Source organism: Pelodiscus sinensis, unplaced genomic scaffold (genome assembly GCF_049634645.1).
Source record: "Pelodiscus sinensis isolate JC-2024 unplaced genomic scaffold, ASM4963464v1 ctg216, whole genome shotgun sequence".
In the NCBI taxonomy this organism is placed as follows: domain Eukaryota; kingdom Metazoa; phylum Chordata; order Testudines; family Trionychidae; genus Pelodiscus; species Pelodiscus sinensis.
In genome coordinates this window covers 1-18,877 of record NW_027465823.1, presented here as the reverse complement: position 1 = coordinate 18,877, position 18,877 = coordinate 1, and the positions used below count along the sequence as shown (strand labels likewise).

General features: G+C 63.6%; 1 protein-coding gene across 1 annotated transcript; it reads left to right on the top strand.

Moving 5' to 3' along the window:
* Positions 1 to 4,952: 4,952 nt before the first annotated feature.
* On the top strand, positions 4,953 to 17,943 carry LOC142823501 (nitric oxide synthase 3-like; the record flags this gene model as incomplete). The annotated part of the gene is made up of 3 exons (XM_075914551.1): positions 4,953 to 5,147; positions 8,593 to 8,695; positions 17,795 to 17,943. Coding segments are annotated over exons 1-3 (365 nt in total), but the record flags the coding sequence as incomplete, so codon positions are not given.
* Positions 17,944 to 18,877: the final 934 nt, after the last annotated feature.

Here is an 18,877-nt window from a genome sequence, read left to right as displayed (position 1 = left end):
GGGGGCCCCGCTGGTCCCTCTCCCCTCGGGAAACCGACACTTTATCCCCCTTTGGACGGGCCCGGACAGCCCCTGGGGGCCCCGCTGGTCCCTCTCCCCTCGGGAAACCGACACTTTATCCCCCTTTGGACGGGCCCCGGACAGCCCCTGGGGGCCCCGCTGGTCCCCTCTCCCCTCGGGAAACCGACCCTTTATCCCCCTTTGGACGGGCCCCGGACAGCCCCTGGGGGCCCCAGTGGTCCCTCTCCCCTCGGGAAACTGACCCTTTATCCCCCTTTGGACGGGCCCCGGACAGCCCCTGGGGGCCCCGCTGGTTCCCTCTCCCCTCGGGAAACCGACCCTTTATCCCCCTTCGGACGGGCCCCGGACAGCCCCTGGGGGCCCCGCTGGTCCCTCTCCCCTCGGGAAACCGACCCTTTGATCCTGTCTTGTGGCCAGTTCTCCGTCCGGGAAGGCCCTTCCCTCTTGTGCCGTCACAGCTCACTGAGCTTCAGGGCCTGTGGCCGGGGCCTCGTCCAGGGCTTGCTGGGACCCAGGTGCCCTGCACCCACCGGGCCCCCTTGTCCACGTGGGGTGAGCCCCTCCCAGACCTCGGGCGGCGCGGCGGGACGGCCCTTTGCACGGCCCCAGCTGACCCGCCCCTCGGGGTCTCTCCGCTGCCCCAGGAACCCTGCCCGGGCGCCCGGCCGAGGCCCCGCAGCGGTGGGGGCAGCGACTGCCGCAGGAGGGGAATGGGGCAGGGGGACCAGCGAGCCCCTGGGGGGCAGGCACCTGCTGGGGGTTCTGACTCGCCCCTGCAGAGCCAGGCCCCCCACACCCCATGGCCAAGAAACACTGGAGATATTCCACAGAGATGTCAACAACCTACACCCCACCATCAACCTCAGCCTGGACCGTTTCACACGAGAGATCCACTTCCTGGACACCACCGTACAAATCAACAATGGAAAATTAGACACCACCCTCTACAGAAAACCCACCGACTCATACAGTTACCTACATGCATCCAGCTCCCATCCAGAACACACCACACGATCCAGCGTCTATAGCCAAGCCCTTCGATACAACCGCATCTGCTCTGATCCCACTGACAGAGACCAGAAGCTTCAGGATCTCTACCAAGCATTTATAAATCTCAACTACCCACCCGGAGAAATAAAAAAGCAAATTGAAAGAGCCAGACGAATACCTAGAAACCATCTACTTCAAGACAGACCCAAGAAAACCAACAATAGAACACCACTTGTCATCACCTACAGCCCCCAACTTAAACCTGTCCAACACATTATCAATAAACTACAGCCTATACTGGAACAGGATACCATACTCAAAGAGGCTCTGGGAGACAGACCCATAGTCTCCTAGGGTACGTCTACACTACAGCGCTAGTTCGAACTAACGCATCTAGAACTAAAAACTAGTTCGAATTAGCGTTTTGCTAGTTCGAACTAGCAAGTCCACATTGAGTGGACTCTGAACAGGGCTTAAGGATGGCCGGAAGCAGTGCCGGCAGGGCATCAGAGGAGGACTTAGAGCATGGAGATGCTGTCTCAGGCCAGCCGAGGGCTGCGCTTAAAGGGTCCCGACCCCCACCCCGGACACACAGTTCTAAGGGGTGCCCCGCTTGCAAAGAAGTTCTGGCTTGGAGTGCCCTGAGTGCCCACACTGGGCACATCACACCACTCGGCCATCAGCCCAGCTGCACGTGCCGCAGGCTGCCATCTGGGGAGAGGGAGTAATTGGGGGGCTGCAGGAGAGCTTCCACCCCCAGAAGCCCGCAGAGCCAGCCCAGTCCTCCCCATCGGGGGCTCGTACCCCATTCCTCCCTCACCTCCTTCCACTTACCCTTCCTTAGCCCCCCTTCTTATTGATGTACAAAATAAAGATAACGTTTCTTCCAACATTGACTCTGTCTTTATTGAAAAAAAACTGGGGGAGACTGGGAAAAGGAGGTGGGAGAGGGGAAGAGAAAGGCTGGGAGAGGGGAGGGCAACTAACATGATCAGGGGTTGGGAACAGGTCCCAGATGAAGAGAGGCTACAGAGACTGGGACTGTTCAGCTTAGAAAAGAGGAGACAGAGGGGGGACAGGATAGAGGTCTCTAAAAGCAGGGGTTGGGTGGAGAGGGTGCATTCAGAAAAGTTCTTCCTGAGTTCCCATAAAGAAGGACTAGAGGACACCAAAGGAAAGGAATGGGTAGCAGGCTTCAAACTAGTAAGAGAAAGTTGTTCTTCTTCCCAAAGCAAATAGTTAACCTGCGGAACTCCTTGCTGCAGGAGGCTGTGAAGGCTACAACTAGAACAGAGTTGAAAGGGAAGTGAGATCAAGTCATGGAGGTTGGGTCCATGGAGTCCTATTAGCCAGGGGGTAGGAGTGGTGTCCCTGCCCAAGGTTTGTGGAAGGCTGGAGAGGGATGGCACGAGACAAATGGCTTGGTCACTGTCTTCGGTCCATCCCCTCCAGGGTCCCTAGGGTTGGCCGCTGTCAGCAGACAGGCTACTGGGCTAGATGGACCTTTGGTCTGACCCAGTACGGCCATTGTAAGCTCAGGGCTCAGTGTCGGGGGTCTCAGTGGACCCCCTTGATTTTCATGCACACCTGGTCCTGGGTGGCCAGGCTGGCAGCTATCCTGCCCTAGCCGGCCACTTTCCTGTGCCTAGTGCGGAGATCGTGGACGAGGTCCACGATGTCCGCACTAGCCCAGGAAGGTGCCCGCCTCTTGCGGTCCAGGGCAAACTCCCGGGAGCCGCCAGCCTGGTCCCGGCAAGAGGGGGTGGGCTGGGGGGCATCGGGTGGGTGGCTCTGTGCCGTGCCAGGTGCAGGGTCTGCTAGCTGGGTGCTGGCAGGCTTGCACCTGGCACGGGCACCGTAGCCAGCCCGTGCCCCTTTAAGGGGTCCGGGGCCGGGAGGGGGGCATAGAGTTTCCCTGGTGTTGGCCAGAGTGGCCACCAGGGAAACCTGGGGAGGGCTAGCCTCCCACTAGTTCGAACTAAAGGGCTACACAGCCCTTAGTTCGAACTAGCTAGTTCGAACTAGGCGTTAGTCCTCGTAAAATGAGGTTTTCCTAGTTCGAACTAAGCGCTCCGCTAGTTCGATTCAAATTCGAACTAGCGGAGCGCTAGTGTAGCACCTATTAAAGTTAGTTCGAACTAACGTCCGTTAGTTCGAACTAACTTTGTAGTGTAGACATACCCCTATAGACAACCACCTAACCTCAAGATGATTCTTACCAACCACCACAGGACATACCACACTAATACCAACCCTGGTACCTTCCCTTGCAACAAACCCCGTTGCCAGCTTTGTCCACATATTCACTCTGCTGATACCATTATTGGAACTAACCAAGGGTATGTCTACACTACCCTCCTAGTTCGAACTAGGAGGGTAATGTATGCATACCGCACTTGCTAATGAAGCCCGGGATTTGAATTTCCCGGGCTTCATTAGCATAAGCGGGGAGCCGCCATTTTTAAATCCCCGCTGCTTCGAACCCCGTGTAGCGCGGCTACACGGGGCTCGAACTAGGTAGTTCGGACTAGGGTGCCTATTCCGAACTACCGGTACACCTCGTTTCACGAGGAGTACCGGTAGTTCGGAATAGGACCCTAGTCCGAACTACCTAGTTCGAGCCCCGTGTAGCCGCGCTACACGGGGTTCGAAGCAGCGGGGATTTAAAAATGGCGGCTCCCCGCTTATGCTAATGAAGCCCGGGAAATTCAAATCCCGGGCTTCATTAGCAAGTGCGGTATGCATACATTACCCCGCTAGTTCGAACTAGCGGGGTAGTGTAGACATACCCCCAGTGAGTTATAAGATCAAGAACACATATTCCTGCGCATCCAGAAATATAATCTACGCTATCGTGTGCCGAAAGTGTCCGTCTGCTATGTACATTGGACAAACATCTCAGACACTTCGCCAAAGGATTAATGCCCACAAAACAGATATCAGACAAGATCACAAAGAGAAAACAGTTTCTTGCCATTTTAACCAGAAAGGACACTCTCTCAATGACTTAACCACCTGCATTCTGCTACAAAGACCTTTTACATCTGCACTTGAAAGGGAATCCTCTGAACTGTCATTCATGTTAAAATTCGACACTTGCCAACAAGGACTTAACAAACATTTGAACTATCTCACCCATTACCAAGATAGTTTCCCCAATTATCACCTCTAATACCATTAACTCACAAACATCCCACTCTCCCTACCTCTAATATCATCAATTCACAGACACTTACCTTCCTTCCCCCTCCCCCCCACCGCATCCCCCTTCTGTTCTGCAATGTGATTTGTCCTTTTCATATTTGTTCATTTTTTTAATTGTATCCTTTGGTATATATGGTTGTGACTATTTTCTTCCACTATTTGATCTGAGGAAGTGGGTCTGGCCCACGAAAGCTCATCATCTAATAAACCATCTTGTTAGTCTTTAAAGTGCTACATTGTCCTGCATTTTGCCCCACACCCAGTGTGAGGCTGCCCTCCCAGCCCCCACTCGCAGCCTCCGCCACTCCCCCCGGCTGCTCCCCCCACCTCCCCTCCACCCCCTAGGCACCACTCCCCCGGCTGCTCCCCCCACCTCCCCTCCACCCCCTAGGCACCACTCCCCCAGCTGCTCCCCTTCACCCCCTAGGCACCACTCCCCCAGCTGCTCCCCTTCACCCCCTAGGCACCACTCCCCTGGCTGCTCCCCCCCCCCTCCACCCCCTAGGCACCACTCCCCCGGCTGCTCCCCTCACCTCCCCTCCACCCCCTAAGCACCACTCCCCCGGCTGCTCCCCTCCACCCCCTAGGCCCCACTCCCCAGGCTGCGAGATAACCCAGGAATCCTGGCTCCCAGCTCCCCGTGCTCTAATCACCAGGCCGCACTGCCCTCCAGGGCCAGGCTAGAGGCCAGGCATCCTGCCCACCCCTCCCATTGTGCGGAGGGCGGAGGGAGCCGGAGTCACTCCCAGGCCCGGTCGCCCACAGCTCTTTCTCTGCAGAGGAAGCGGCTGTTCCTGGCCGGGAGCTCAGTGGGGCGCGATGGGGAACCTGCAGGGCGTGTTGCCGGAGCCGGGCCGTGCCTGGGCCCTCAGCCTCTGCTCCCGGCAGGGGGGCTCCGCGCCCGAGGATGGCGCCGGCGGTGCCAAGGCCAGGTAAGGGCACCGGGGACGGTGCTGGGCCGGGCATGAGCCGCCCAGCCCACGGCCCTGTGCTCCGGGGCTCTGGCATTCGGGCTGCTCTGCCACATGCTCCCCCGGGCCCTGGGCAGAGTCCTGGCCCCTTACCCCCCCCCCCCCAAGTGCCCCTGCCTGGCCCCCTGTGGCGCAGCAGCACCCCCTAGGGCCTCCACCAGGCCCCTGCTGCCCAGTGCCCCCAGTGCCCCCGCCTGGCACCCTGTGATACAGCTCCCCCTAGTGCCCCCGCCCGGCATCCTCCCATATAGCGCCCCCTAGTGCCTCCGCCTGGCACCCTGTGATACAGCTCCCCCCTAGTGCCCCCGCCTGGCACCCTGCGATACAGCTCCTCCTAGTGCCTCCGCCTGGCACCCTGCGATACAGCTCCCCCTAGTGCCCCCGCCTGGCACCCTGCGATACAGCTCCCCCTAGTGCCTCCGCCTGGCACCCTGCGATACAGCTCCCCCTAGTGCCCCCGCCTGGCACCCTGTGATACAGCTCCCCCTAGTGCCCCCGCCTGGCACCCTGTGATACAGCTCCCCCTAGTGCCCCCGCCTGGCACCCTGTGATACAGCTCCCCCTAGTGCCCCCGCCTGGCACCCTGTGATACAGCTCCCCCTAGTGCCTCCGCCTGGCACCCTGCGATACAGCTCCCCCTAGTGCCCCCGCCTGGCACCCTGCGATACAGCTCCCCCTAGTGCCCCCGCCTGGCACCCTGCGATACAGCTCCCCCTAGTGCCCCCGCCTGGCACCCTGCGATACAGCTCCCCCTAGTGCCCCCGCCTGGCACCCTGCGATACAGCTCCCCCTAGTGCCCCCGCCTGGCACCCTGCGATACAGCTCCCCCTAGTGCCCCCGCCTGACATCCTGCGATACAGCTCCGCCTAGTGCCCCCGCCTGGCACCCTGCGATACAGCTCCCCCTAGTGCCCCCGCCTGGCACCCTGTGATACAGCTCCCCCTAGTGCCCCCGCCTGGCACCCTGTGATACAGCTCCCCCTAGTGCCCCCGCCTGGCACCCTGTGGTACAGCTCCCCCTAGTGCCCCCGCCTGGCACCCTGCGATACAGCACCCCCTAGTGCCCCCGCCTGGCACCCTGTGATACAGCTCCCCCTAGTGCCCCCGCCTGACATCCTGTGATACAGCTCCCCCTAGTGCCTCCGCCTGGCACCCTGTGATACAGCTCCCCCTAGTGCCCCCGCCTGGCACCCTGTGATACAGCTCCCCCTAGTGCCCCCGCCTGGCACCCTGTGATACAGCTCCCCCCTAGTGCCCCCGCCTGGCACCCTGTGATACAGCTCCCCCTAGTGCCCCCGCCTGACATCCTGTGATACAGCTCCCCCTAGTGCCCCCGCCTGACATCCTGTGATACAGCTCCCCCTAGTGCCTCCGCCTGGCACCCTGTGATACAGCTCCCCCTAGTGCCCCCGCCTGGCACCCTGTGATACAGCTCCCCCTAGTGCCCCCGCCTGGCACCCTGTGATACAGCTCCCCCTAGTGCCCCCGCCTGGCACCCTGTGATACAGCTCCCCCTAGTGCCCCCGCCTGGCACCCTGTGATACAGCTCCCCCTAGTGCCCCCACCTGGCACCCTGTGATACAGCTCCCCCTAGTGCCCCCCGCCTGGCATCCTGTGATACAGCTCCCCCTAGTGCCTCCGCCTGGCACCCTGTGATACAGGTCCCCCTAGTGCCCCCCGCCTGGCACCCTGTGATACAGCTCCCCCTAGTGCCCCCGCCTGGCACCCTGTGATACAGCTCCCCCTAGTGTCCCCGCGTGGCACCCTGTGATACAGCTCCCCCCTAGTGCCCCCCGCCTGGCACCCTGTGATACAGCTCCCCCTAGTGCCCCCGCCTGGCACCCTGTGATACAGCTCCCCCTAGTGCCCCCGCCTGGCACCCTGTGATACAGCTCCCCCTAGTGCCTCCGCCTGGCACCCTGTGATACAGGTCCCCCTAGTGCCCCCCGCCTGGCACCCTGTGATACAGCTCCCCCTAGTGCCCCCGCCTGGCACCCTGTGATACAGCTCCCCCTAGTTCCCCACCGCCTGGCACCCTGCGATACAGCTCCCCCTAGTGCCCCCGCCTGGCACCCTGTGATACAGCTCCCCCTAGTCCCCCCGCGTGGCACCCTGTGATACAGCTCCCCCTAGTGCCCCCGCCTGGCACCCTGTGATACAGCTCCCCCTAGTGCCCCCGCCTGGCACCCTGTGATACAGGTCCCCCTAGTGCCCCCCGCCTGGCACCCTGTGATACAGCTCCCCCTAGTGCCCCCGCCTGGCACCCTGTGATACAGCTCCCCCTAGTGCCCCCCGCCTGGCACCCTGTGATACAGCTCCCCCTAGTGCCCCCGCCTGGCACCCTGTGATACAGCTCCCCCTAGTGCCCCCGCCTGGCACCCTGTGATACAGGTCCCCCTAGTGCCCCCCGCCTGGCACCCTGTGATACAGCTCCCCCTAGTGCCCCCGCCTGGCACCCTGTGATACAGCTCCCCCTAGTTCCCCACCGCCTGGCACCCTGCGATACAGCTCCCCCCTAGTGCCCCCGCCTGGCATCCTGTGATACAGCTCCCCCTAGTGCCCCCGCCTGGCACCCTGTGATACAGGTCCCCCTAGTGCCCCCCGCCTGGCACCCTGTGATACAGCTCCCCCTAGTGCCCCCGCCTGGCACCCTGTGATACAGCTCCCCCTAGTTCCCCACCGCCTGGCACCCTGCGATACAGCTCCCCCTAGTGCTCCCGCCTGGCACCCTGTGATACAGCTCCCCCTAGTTCCCCACCGCCTGGCACCCTGCGATACAGCTCCCCCCTAGTGCCCCCGCCTGGCATCCTGTGATACAGCTCCCCCTAGTGCCTCCGCCTGGCACCCTGTGATACAGCTCCCCCTAGTGCCCCCGCCTGGCACCCTGTGATACAGCTCCCCCTAGTCCCCCCGCGTGGCACCCTGTGATACAGCTCCCCCTAGTGCCCCCGCCTGGCATCCTCCATTATAGCGCCCCCTAGTGCCTCCGCCTGGCACCCTGTGATACAGCTCCCCCTAGTGCCTCCGCCTGGCACCCTGTGATACAGCTCCCCCTAGTGCCCCCGCCTGGCATCCTCCATTATAGCGCCCCCTAGTGCCTCCGCCTGGCACCCTGTGATACAGCTCCCCTCAGTGCCCCCGCCTGGCACCCTGTGATACAGCTCCCCCTAGTGCCTCCGCCTGGCACCCTGTGATACAGCTCCCCCTAGTGCCCCCGCCTGGCACCCTGTGATACAGCTCCCCCTAGTGCCCCCGCCTGGCATCCTCCATTATAGCGCCCCCTAGTGCCCTGCCTGGCCCCTTGCTGCCCCCACCTGCCAGGGGACTCACGAGGCGCACTGGTTGGGGGGCAGGGAAGTGATGCTCTCACCCAGGGCCCCCTTGCTGACCACGCCCCCTTCCCCCAGCTCTGTGCCCGTCCGGCCCATTGAGGCCCCCCGATACTCGCGGATCAAGAACTGGGAAGCGGGCAGCATCGCCTACGACACCCTCAGTGCCCAGGCCACGCAGGTGAGAGCAGGGCTGCGGGCTGCGGGCTGGCGGGGGGGATGGGATTCCGGCCTGGGGGAGGGGCGGTCACAGATCTGGCCGGGTGCCCCCTTCAGCTGCCCCCCGGCTACCGTGGGGGGGAAGAGGAGTCCAGGCCTCTGGCTCCCTGCATCTCGGGAGCGGTGAACCTGAGGGTCTGACCAGGGCTCAGCCGCGTGCAGCATCTGGAAAGGGCAGCTGGGCCTGAGCCCTCGGCACACGGCTCGCTGGGCTTCCCGCCACAGGCACGGGGCTAACGGCAGCGCCCCCCAGCTCTCAGCCACGGGGGAGCAGCCGCGTGGCTAAGGGAGACGTGGTGGGACGTGGCCGTGGGACACCTGAACTGTAGTGAGGCGTCTGACACGGTCTCGCACGGCCTTGGCAATGCACGAGGGGAAAGCAACCGAGACGGGGCTCCTGCAAGCTGGGTGCAGGACTGGCTGGAGAACCGTGTGACGGCACGTTGGGGGTTCCCCGTCTCCTGCACCCCGAGATGTCACAAACAGACTGTACCAGCCAGTGGAATAGAGGAAGTTTATTGCCTCTCCAGGATACAGCACAGCACAGATGTAGTCTGGTCACAGAACTGGGCTAGGATGCCTCAGGCCCCCTTGAGTTGGGGGGAGACTGGGCCCCTAAACTCCAGCTCCTCTCCCTAGGCTGTCTCCTCCATGCTCTCCCACAGTAACAACTAAAACTCCCTTGCAGCCCTGCCCCCCAGTCCAGGGCAGCATTCACCTTCCTTTGTTCCTCTCCATGGGGGGTGTCTGGCCACTGGTTCGACAAGTTTGGCCTTATCTCTGCCTAGCGAGATTTTCCCTGCTGGGTCTTGCTCCAGACAGCAGGGGTCACCACATCCCAGCAAGTACCCCCACTACGTCACAGTTCTCCCCCCTCCGAGAGCGAACTGAGCAGGGTCACTCCGCTCGTGACCTGGGGAAGTTCGGGCCCCTCGCTACGGGACAGCGCGTCGGCGATGATGTTGGCGCTCCCCTTGACGTGGATCACTTCCATGTCGTAGTCCTGCAGGAGCAGGCTCCACCGCAGCAGCTTGGCGTTCGTCCCTTTCATCTGGTGCAGCCAGGTCAGGGGGCAGTGGTCGGTGAACACCGTGAAACGCCGGCCAAACAGGTACGGCTGCAGCTTTTGCAGGGCCCACACCATGGCCAGGCATTCCCTCTCTACGGTCGCGTAGCTCCGCTCCCGGGGCAGCAGCTTCCTGCTCAGGTACACGATGGGGTGACGTTCCCCTTTCTCGTCCGCCTGCATCAGCACCGCCCCCAGCCCGGTGTCCGAGGCGTCCGTAAACACGATAAAGGGCTTGTCGAAGTCTGGGTTTACCAACACTGGGGCCTTGGCCAGGGCTCCCTTCAGTGCACAGAGAGCCCTCTGGCACTGCTCCGTCCAGACCACCCTGTCGGGCCTCCCCTTCCTGCACAGCTCCGTGATCGGGGCAGCGATGGAGCTGAAGTTGGGCACAAACCTCCGGTAGTACCCCGCCATCCCAATGAAAGCCTGGACCTGCTTCTTGGTCTGGGGCACAGGCCAGTCCCGGATGGCCTCCACTTTGGCCGGCTCTGGCTTCAAGCAGCCGCTCCCCACCTTATGGCCCAGGTAGGACACTTCGGCCATTCCAACCTTGCACTTCCCAGCCTTTACGGTCAGCCCAGCCTCCCTCAGCCGATCCAGTACCTGGCTGACGTGGGCCACGTGGTCCTCCCAGGACTGGCTGAAGACGCAGATGTCATCGATGTACGCTAGGGCACAGTTCTCCATTCCCCTCAGCAGCTGGTCCACCAGGCGCTGGAAGGTGGCCGGCGCCCCTTTGAGGCCAAAGGGTAGGACCAGGAACTCATAGAGCCCCAGCGGCGTGATGAAAGCCGATTTCAGTCTGGCCTCCTGGTCTAGCGGCACCTGCCAGTAGCCCTTGGTGAGGTCCAGGGTGGTGAGGTAGCGAGCTCCCCCCAGCTTGTCCAGGAGCTCATCGGGCCTTGGCATCGGGTAGGCGTCGGACACCGTGATGGCGTTGAGCTTCCGGTAGTCCACGCAGAACCGGATCGACCCGTCCTTCTTGGGAACCAGCACCACGGGAGAGGCCCAGGGGCTGGAGGACGGCTGGATCACCCCCAGGGCCAACATGTCCTGGACCTCTCTCTCCAGGTCCTGGGCTGTTTTCCCTGTGACTCTGAATGGGGAGCAGCGCAGGGGGGGGTGAGTGCCCGTCTGCACCCGGTGGACAGCCAGGTTGGTAAGACCCGGCTTGTTGGAGAACAGCTGCTGGTGGGAGCGCAGCACCTCCCGGATCTCGGCCTGCTGGGCCGGGGTGAGCTGGTCCGAGAGGGAAATTGACTCCAGCGAAGAGTCCTCTCCGGTCCCAGGGAACAGGCCCACCAGGGGGTCCTCCCCCTGCTCCTCCCAGGGCTTACACACGGCCAGCACCAAGTTCTCTCTGTCCCAGTACGGCTTCATCATGTTAACATGATATACCCGCTGGCCGCGCGTCCGGCCCGTCAGCTCCACCACGTAGTTCACCTCGTTCAGCTGCTTAACCACCTTGAAGGGGCCGTCCCAGGCGGCTTGCAGCTTGTTCTTCCGCACGGGGATCAGGACCATCACCTGGTCCCCGGTAGCGTAGGCGCGGGCCCGTGCATTGCGGTCGTACCAGACCTTCTGCTTCCTCTGGGCCCTGCTCAGGTTCTCTCTGGCCAGGCCCATGAGCTCGGCAAGTCTTTCCCGGAATGTCAGGACGTATTCCACGACCGGCTCACCCTCCGGGGAGACCTTCCCCTCCCACTCGTCTTTCAATAAGTCCAGGGGGCCCCTCACTCGCCTCCCATATAACAGCTCGAACGGCGAGAACCCCGTGGACTCCTGGGGCACTTCCCTGTACGCAAACAGCAGGTGGGGTAGGTACTTGTCCCAGTCCTGCGGGTGTTTGTGCATAAAGGTCCGTAGCATCTGCTTCAGAGTCCCATTGAACCTCTCCACCAACCCGTTGGTCTGGGGGTGATACGCCGAGGCCCAGGTGTGTTGCACCCCACTCTTCTCCCACAAGCACCGGAGCAGGGCCGACATGAAGTTGGATCCCTGGTCCGTGAGAACCTCCTGGGGAAACCCCACCCTGCTGAAAATGGTCAGCAGTGCGTCTGCCACCGTGTCTGCCTCGATGGAGGGCAGGGCCACGGCCTCGGGGTAGCGGGTGGCGAAGTCCACCACCACCAGGATGTATTTCTTCCCTGTCCGGGTCGCTCTGTTGAAGGGCCCCACAATATCCATCGCCACCTTCTGGAAAGGCTCCTCTATGATGGGCAGGGGTCTCAATGCAGCTTTCCTCCTGTCTTGGGCCTTCCCCACTCGTTGGCAGGAGTCGCAGGACCGGCAGTACCGCTGGACAGCTGCAAACATCCCCGGCCAATAGAAGTTTTGGAGCAGCCTCAGCCGCGTGCGCCGGATCCCCTGGTGTCCCGAGAACGGGATGTCATGGGCCAGGTGTAGCAGCTTGCGGCGATACCTTTGGGGAACCACCAGCTGCCGCTGGAGCCCCCACTTGCCTACCGTCCCGGGGGAAAGCCATTCCCGGTACAGAAATCCCCTCTCCCACCGGAACTTCTCCTGGCAATCTCCTCCTAGGGGTTGAGCGGCACCCAGGTCAGCCCGGTCCCTCAGGGCCTGCAAGGAGGGATCCGCCCGCACCTCCGCCTGGAATTCAGCGGCTGGGGCTGGGACAGGGCCGTGGTTCCCCCCACTGCCTAGGTCCAACTCTAGGTCTGCTGGGACGGGGCCCTGGGCCCCCTGTTGGGGAACCTCCTCGAGTTCCGGGCCGCAAGCCCCTCGCTTGCTCTGGCTACGGGTGGTGACCAGCGTCCTGTGGGGTCCGTCTGGCCACTCCTCTAGGTCACTCCCCATTAGCACGTCGGTGGGCAAGTGTGGGTGCACCCCCACTTCCTTGGGGCCCTCCTTGGCCTCCCATTTCAGATGCACCCTGGCTACAGGTACCTCAAAGGGGGTGCCGCCTATGCCCCTCAGTGTCAGCTGAGTGTCGGGTAGCATACGGTCTGGGGCCACTATGTCGGGCCGGGCCAGTGTCACCTCCGCCCCCGTGTCCCAGAAACCCGTCACCTTCCTGCCGTCCACCTCCAGGGGTACGAGGCAGTCCCTCCGTAGGGGCCGCCCCGCCCCCACCCGGTGCACGGATAAATCTGTCTCCCGAGGGTCAGACCTCCCAGGGGAGGTGCACTGAGCATCCTTCCCCTCTCTCTGAGCTGAGGTTTGCCGGCCAGCCCCTGCCACTGGGGCAGCCTGCCCTTCCTCCCGCCCCAGTCAGTTAACCCTGGAACGTCCCAGGTCATGGGACCTGTTCTTGCGCCTGGTGCATTGAGCCCTCTTGTGGCCTCGTTGCCCACAGCGATGGCAAGTTAGGTTCTGTGGGCCCATTCGGGTCGGCTCTGCCCGGGCCCTGGCTGGTTTTCTGGGGTATCGACGACTGGTCCTGGTCCCTGGGGCTCGCCTCGGAGGTGTCTCTCTCCGTTGCTCCGCCGAGAACCGGTCTCTGCGCGATTCTCTTTCTCTCCGGGACTCCCGTTCACACCCGGACCGGCTCTCCGTGAACTCATCCGCCAGTCTCCCGGCCTCCTGGGGGTTCTCTGGTCTCCGGTCCTTGAGCCACAGCCTCAGTTTGGGTGGGCACGCTTCATAGAACTGCTCCATCATGACCAGCTTGAGCAGCTTCTCTGCGGTCTGGGCTCCGACTCCCGAGACCCACTTGCGGCAGTATTGCGCCAGGCGGGAGGCCAGGTCCACATAGGTCTCCCGTGGCCCTTTCTGTACCCCCCGGAACTTCTTCCTGTACATCTCGGGGGTCAGCCCGAACTTGTGCAGCAGGGCCTCCTTGACTCGGTTGTAATCCCCTGGCTGTAGGTCCTCCAGCTGACTGAGCACTCCGGCCGCCTCCTGGTTCAGTGCGGGGACGAGCTCCTGCAGCCAGTCAGCTGGGGGGACCTGTTGCAGCCCACAGGCCCTCTCAAAGGAGCTGAGGAACCCGTCTATGTCGCCCACGTCCTTCAATTGGGCCACTGTGAGCCTCTCCAAGCGCCTGGCATCCCCGGGACTCTGGGGCCCATCCACACTTGGCGCAGCCGGGGCCCCGCAGGTTCTCCGCTCTGCCATGGCCAGCTCATGCTGTCGCTGCCTCTCTCGGTCCTGGCGCTCCCTCTCTCGGTCCTCTACTTCCAATTCCCTGATCCGCAGCTGGATCTCCAGCCGCCGCAGCTCCGCTGGGCTGGCCCCTGCCCTAGATGGGCTACGGCTTGCAGGCCTCCCGGGAGACGCTGTCTCATCTCTCCGGTGGGTCCCAGCGCTCCTCCCCCTCTCTGAGCCTGACACACTCTCAGGGGGGGTCTGGCTGCTTCCCCTGGGGACAAGATCCTGGCCCTGTGGCTGGTCATTCTCTTCCAGCTGGGCAATCAGCTGGGCCTTGGTTGCTTTCCGCACCGGCAAGCCCCTCTCTCTGCACAGCCCCACCAGCTCTGCCTTCAAGAGTCGGGCGTAGGCCATCTGCCCGCTGGGCCCCTCGGTGCAGACTCACCAGTCTAGTGCTGCAGCGCCCCACGATTCCCAGGAACCGCTTCGCTCTGTCTCCAGCACGCCTGGCTCCAGGGCTCTTGCTTCTACTGCGCCTTGTCGCTCACCGCTGGGAGCTTCATCCACGGGGTGCAGTGCATCCCACCCCTGACACCAGTGTGACGGCACGTTGGGGGTTCCCCGTCTCCTGCACCCCGAGATGTCACAAACAGACTGTACCAGCCAGTGGAATAGAGGAAGTTTATTGCCTCTCCAGGATACAGCACAGCACAGATGTAGTCTGGTCACAGAACTGGGCTAGGATGCCTCAGGCCCCCTTGAGTTGGGGGGAGACTGGGCCCCTAAACTCCAGCTCCTCTCCCTAGGCTGTCTCCTCCATGCTCTCCCACAGTAACAACTAAAACTCCCTTGCAGCCCTGCCCCCCAGTCCAGGGCAGCATTCACCTTCCTTTGTTCCTCTCCATGGGGGGTGTCTGGCCACTGGTTCGACAAGTTTGGCCTTATCTCTGCCTAGCGAGATTTTCCCTGCTGGGTCTTGCTCCAGACAGCAGGGGTCACCACATCCCAGCAAGTACCCCCACTACGTCACAGAACCGTTCTCCGAGAGTCGTTATTAACGGTTCCCAACACTGCTGGACGGGCAGAACAAGGGGGGTTCTGCAGGGCTCTGTTCTGGGCACTGAGCGCCCCCTGCATGCAGCCCCTGAACCCCCGAAACTCCCTCCCCCCCGTCACATTGAACCAGGAACATCCGGGCACTGAGCGCCCCCCTGCATGCGGCCCCCTGAACCCCCAAAACTCCCTCCCCCTCGTCACACTGAACCAGGAACATCCGGGCACTGAGCGCCCCCCTGCATGCAGGCCCCTGAACCCCCAAAACTCCCTCCCCCTCGTCACATTGAACCAGGAACATCCGGGCACTGAGCGCCCCCCCGCATGCAGGCCCCGAGCCCCCAAAATTCCCTCCCCCTCGTCACATTGAACCAGGAATATCCGGGCACTGAGCGCCCCCCTGCATGCAGCCCCCCGAACCCCCAAAACTCCCTCCCCCTCGTCACATTGAATCAGGAACATCCGGGCACTGAGCGCCCCCCTGCATGCAGCCCCCTGAACCCCCAAAACTCCCTCCCCCTCGTCACATTGAACCAGGGACATCCGGGCACTGAGCGCCCCCCTGCATGCAGCCCCCTGAACCCCCAAAACTCCCTCCCCCTCGTCACATTGAACCAGGAACATCCGGGCACTGAGCACCCCTCTGCATGAGCCCCCGAACCCCCAAAACTCCCTCCCCCTCGTCACATTGAACCAGGAACATCCGAGCACTGAGCACCCCCCTGCATGCAGCCCCCCGAACCCCCAAAACTCCCTCCCCCTCGTCACATTGAACCAGGAATATCCGGGCACTGAGCGCCCCCCTGCATGCAGCCCCCCGAACCCCCAAAACTCCCCCCCCTTGTCACATTGAACCAGTAACATCTGGGCACTGAGCGCCCCCCTGCATGCAGCCCCCCGAACCCCCAAAACTCCCTCCCCCTCGTCACATTGAACCAGGAATATCCGGGCACTGAGCGCCCCCCTGCATGCAGCCCCCCGAACCCCAAAACTCCCTCCCCCTCGTCACACTGAACCAGGGACATCCGGGCACTGAGCACCCCCCTGCATGCAGCCCCCTGAACCCCCGAAACTCCCTCCCCCTCGTCACATTGAAACAGGAACATCCGGGCACTGAGCACCCCTCTGCATGAGCCCCCGAACCCCCAAAACTCCCTCCCCCTCGTCACATTGAACCAGGAACATCCGAGCACTGAGCACCCCCCTGCATGCAGCCCCCCGAACCCCCAAAACTCCCTCCCCCTCGTCACATTGAACCAGGAATATCCGGGCACTGAGCGCCCCCCTGCATGCAGCCCCCCGAACCCCCAAAACTCCCTCCCCCTCGTCACATTGAACCAGGAATATCCGGGCACTGAGCGCCCCCCTGCATGCAGCCCCCTGAACCTCCAAAACTCCCTCCCCCTCGTCACATTGAACCAGGAATATCCGGGCACTGAGCGCCCCCCTGCATGCAGCCCCCCGAACCCCCGAAACTCCCTCCCCCTCGTCACATTGAACCAGGAACATCCGGGCACTGAGCGCCCCCCCGCATGCAGGCCCCTGAACCCCCAAAACTCCCTCCCCCTCGTCACATTGAACCAGGAACATCCGGGCACTGAGCGCCCCCCTGCATGCAGGCCCCTGAACCCCCAAAACTCCCTCCCCCTCGTCACACTGAACCAGGGACATCCGGGCACTGAGCACCCCCCTGCATGCAGCCCCCTGAACCCCCAAAACTCCCTCCCCCTCGTCACATTGAACCAGGAACATCCGGGCACTGAGCACCCCCCTGCATGCAGGCCCCTGAACCCCCAAAACTCCCTCCCCCTCGTCACACTGAACCAGGGACATCCGGGCACTGAGCACCCCCCTGCATGCAGCCCCCTGAACCCCCGAAACTCCCTCCCCCTCGTCACATTGAACCAGGAACATCCGAGCACTGAGCGCCCCCCTGCATGCAGCCCCCTGAACCTCCAAAACTCCCTCCCCCTCATCACATTGAACCAGGAACATCCGAGCACTGAGCCCCCCTGCATGCAGCCCCCTGAACCTCCAAAACTCCCTCCCCCTCGTCACATTGAACCAGGAACATCCGAGCACTGAGCCCCCCTGCATGCAGCCCCCCCGAACCCCCAAAACTCCCTCCCCCTCGTCACATTGAACCAGGAACAGCCGGGCACTGAGCGCCCCCCTGCATGCAGCCCCCTGAACCCCCAAAACTCCCTCCCCCTCGTCACATTGAACCAGGGACATCCAGGCACTGAGCGCCCCCCCTACATGCAGCCCCCTGAACCCCCAAAACTCCCTCCCCCTCATCACATTGAACCAGGAACATCCGGGCACTGAGCGCCCCCCTGCATGCAGCCCCCTGAACCCCCAAATCTCCCTCCCCCTCGTCACATTGAACCAGGAACATCCGGGCACTGAGCGCCCCCCTGCATGCAGCCCCCCGAACCCCCAAAACTCCCTCCCCCTCGTCACATTGAACCAGGAACATCCGGGCACTGAGCGCCCCCCCGCATGCAGCCCCCTGAACCCCCAAAACTCCCTCCCCCTCGTCACACTGAACCAGGGACATCCGGGCACTGAGCACCCCCCTGCATGCAGCCCCCTGAACCCCCAAAACTCCCTCCCCCTCGTCACATTGAACCAGGAACATCCGGGCACTGAGCGCCCCCCTGCATGCAGCCCCCTGAACCCCCAAAACTCCCTCCCCCTCATCACAGGGTGGGGGGGTGGGACCGAGGGGCGCCGGCAGGGCGGGGGTCCCAGGGTGGGGGGCTGGGACTGAGGGGCGCCGGCAGGGCGGGGTGCGGGGCACAGTTCGGGGCCCCGCTGGGGAGGCGCCTGCCCGGCGGGGGGGGGGCGGGTGACTCCCTGGCCCCAGCCTCTCTCTCTCTGGGGCAGGAGCTGGCCTGCGGCGGGCGGCGCTGTCTGGGCTCGCTCATGTTCCCCAGGCACCTGGTCTGCCAGGCGGGCGAGGGGCCCCGGACCCAGGAGGAGCTGCTGGCCATGGCCCGCGACTTCATCAGCCAGTATTACAGCTCCATGAAGCGGTGAGTGGGGGGGTACAGCACCGGGGGGGGTACAGAGCCAGGGGGGGCTCAGTGCTGGGGGGGGGTACAGCACCGGGGGGGGCACAGAGCCAGGGGGGGCTCAGTGCTGGGGGGGGTACAGCACCGGGGGGGGTACAGAGCCAGGGGGGGCTCAGTGCTGGGGGGGGTACAGCACCGGGGGGGGTACAGAGCCAGGGGGGGCTCAGTGCTGGGGGGGGTACAGCACCGGGGCGGGGCACAGAGCCAGGGGGGGCTCAGTGCTGGGGGGGCTCACAGCCGGGGGGGTACAGCACCGGGGCGGGGCACAGAGCCGGGGGGGGCTCAGTGCTGGGGGGGTACAGCACCGGGGCGGGCACAGAGCCGGGGGGGGCTCAGTGCTGGGGGGGGTACAGCACCGGGGGGGCACAGAGCCAGGGGGGGCTCAGTGCTGGGGGGGCTCACAGCCGGGGGGGCACAGCACCGGGGCGGGGTACAGAGCCAGGGGGGGCTCAGTGCTGGGGGGGGTACAGCACCGGGGCGGGGCACAGAGCCAGGGGGGGGCTCAGTGCTGGGGGGGGGTACAGCACCGGGGCGGGGCACAGAGCCAAGGGGGGCTCAGTGCTGGGGGGGGGTTCTGCACGGAGGGGTACAGCACTGGGGGGGGCTCAGCACTGGGGGGGCTCAGAGCTGGGGGGGGGCACAGCACCAGGGGGGTTCTGCACGGGGGGATACAGCACTGAGGGGGGCTCAGCACTGGGGGGGCTCAGAGCCAGGGGGGGCACAGCGCCGGGGGGGTTCTGCACGGGGGGGTACAGCACTAGGGGGGGGCTCAGCACTGGGGGGCTCAGAGCCTGGGGGGGCTCAGCACCGGGGGGGCACAGTGCCGGGGGGGTTCTGCACGGGGGGGGTACAGCACTGAGGGGGGCTCAGCACTGGGGGGTCTCAGAGCCGGGGG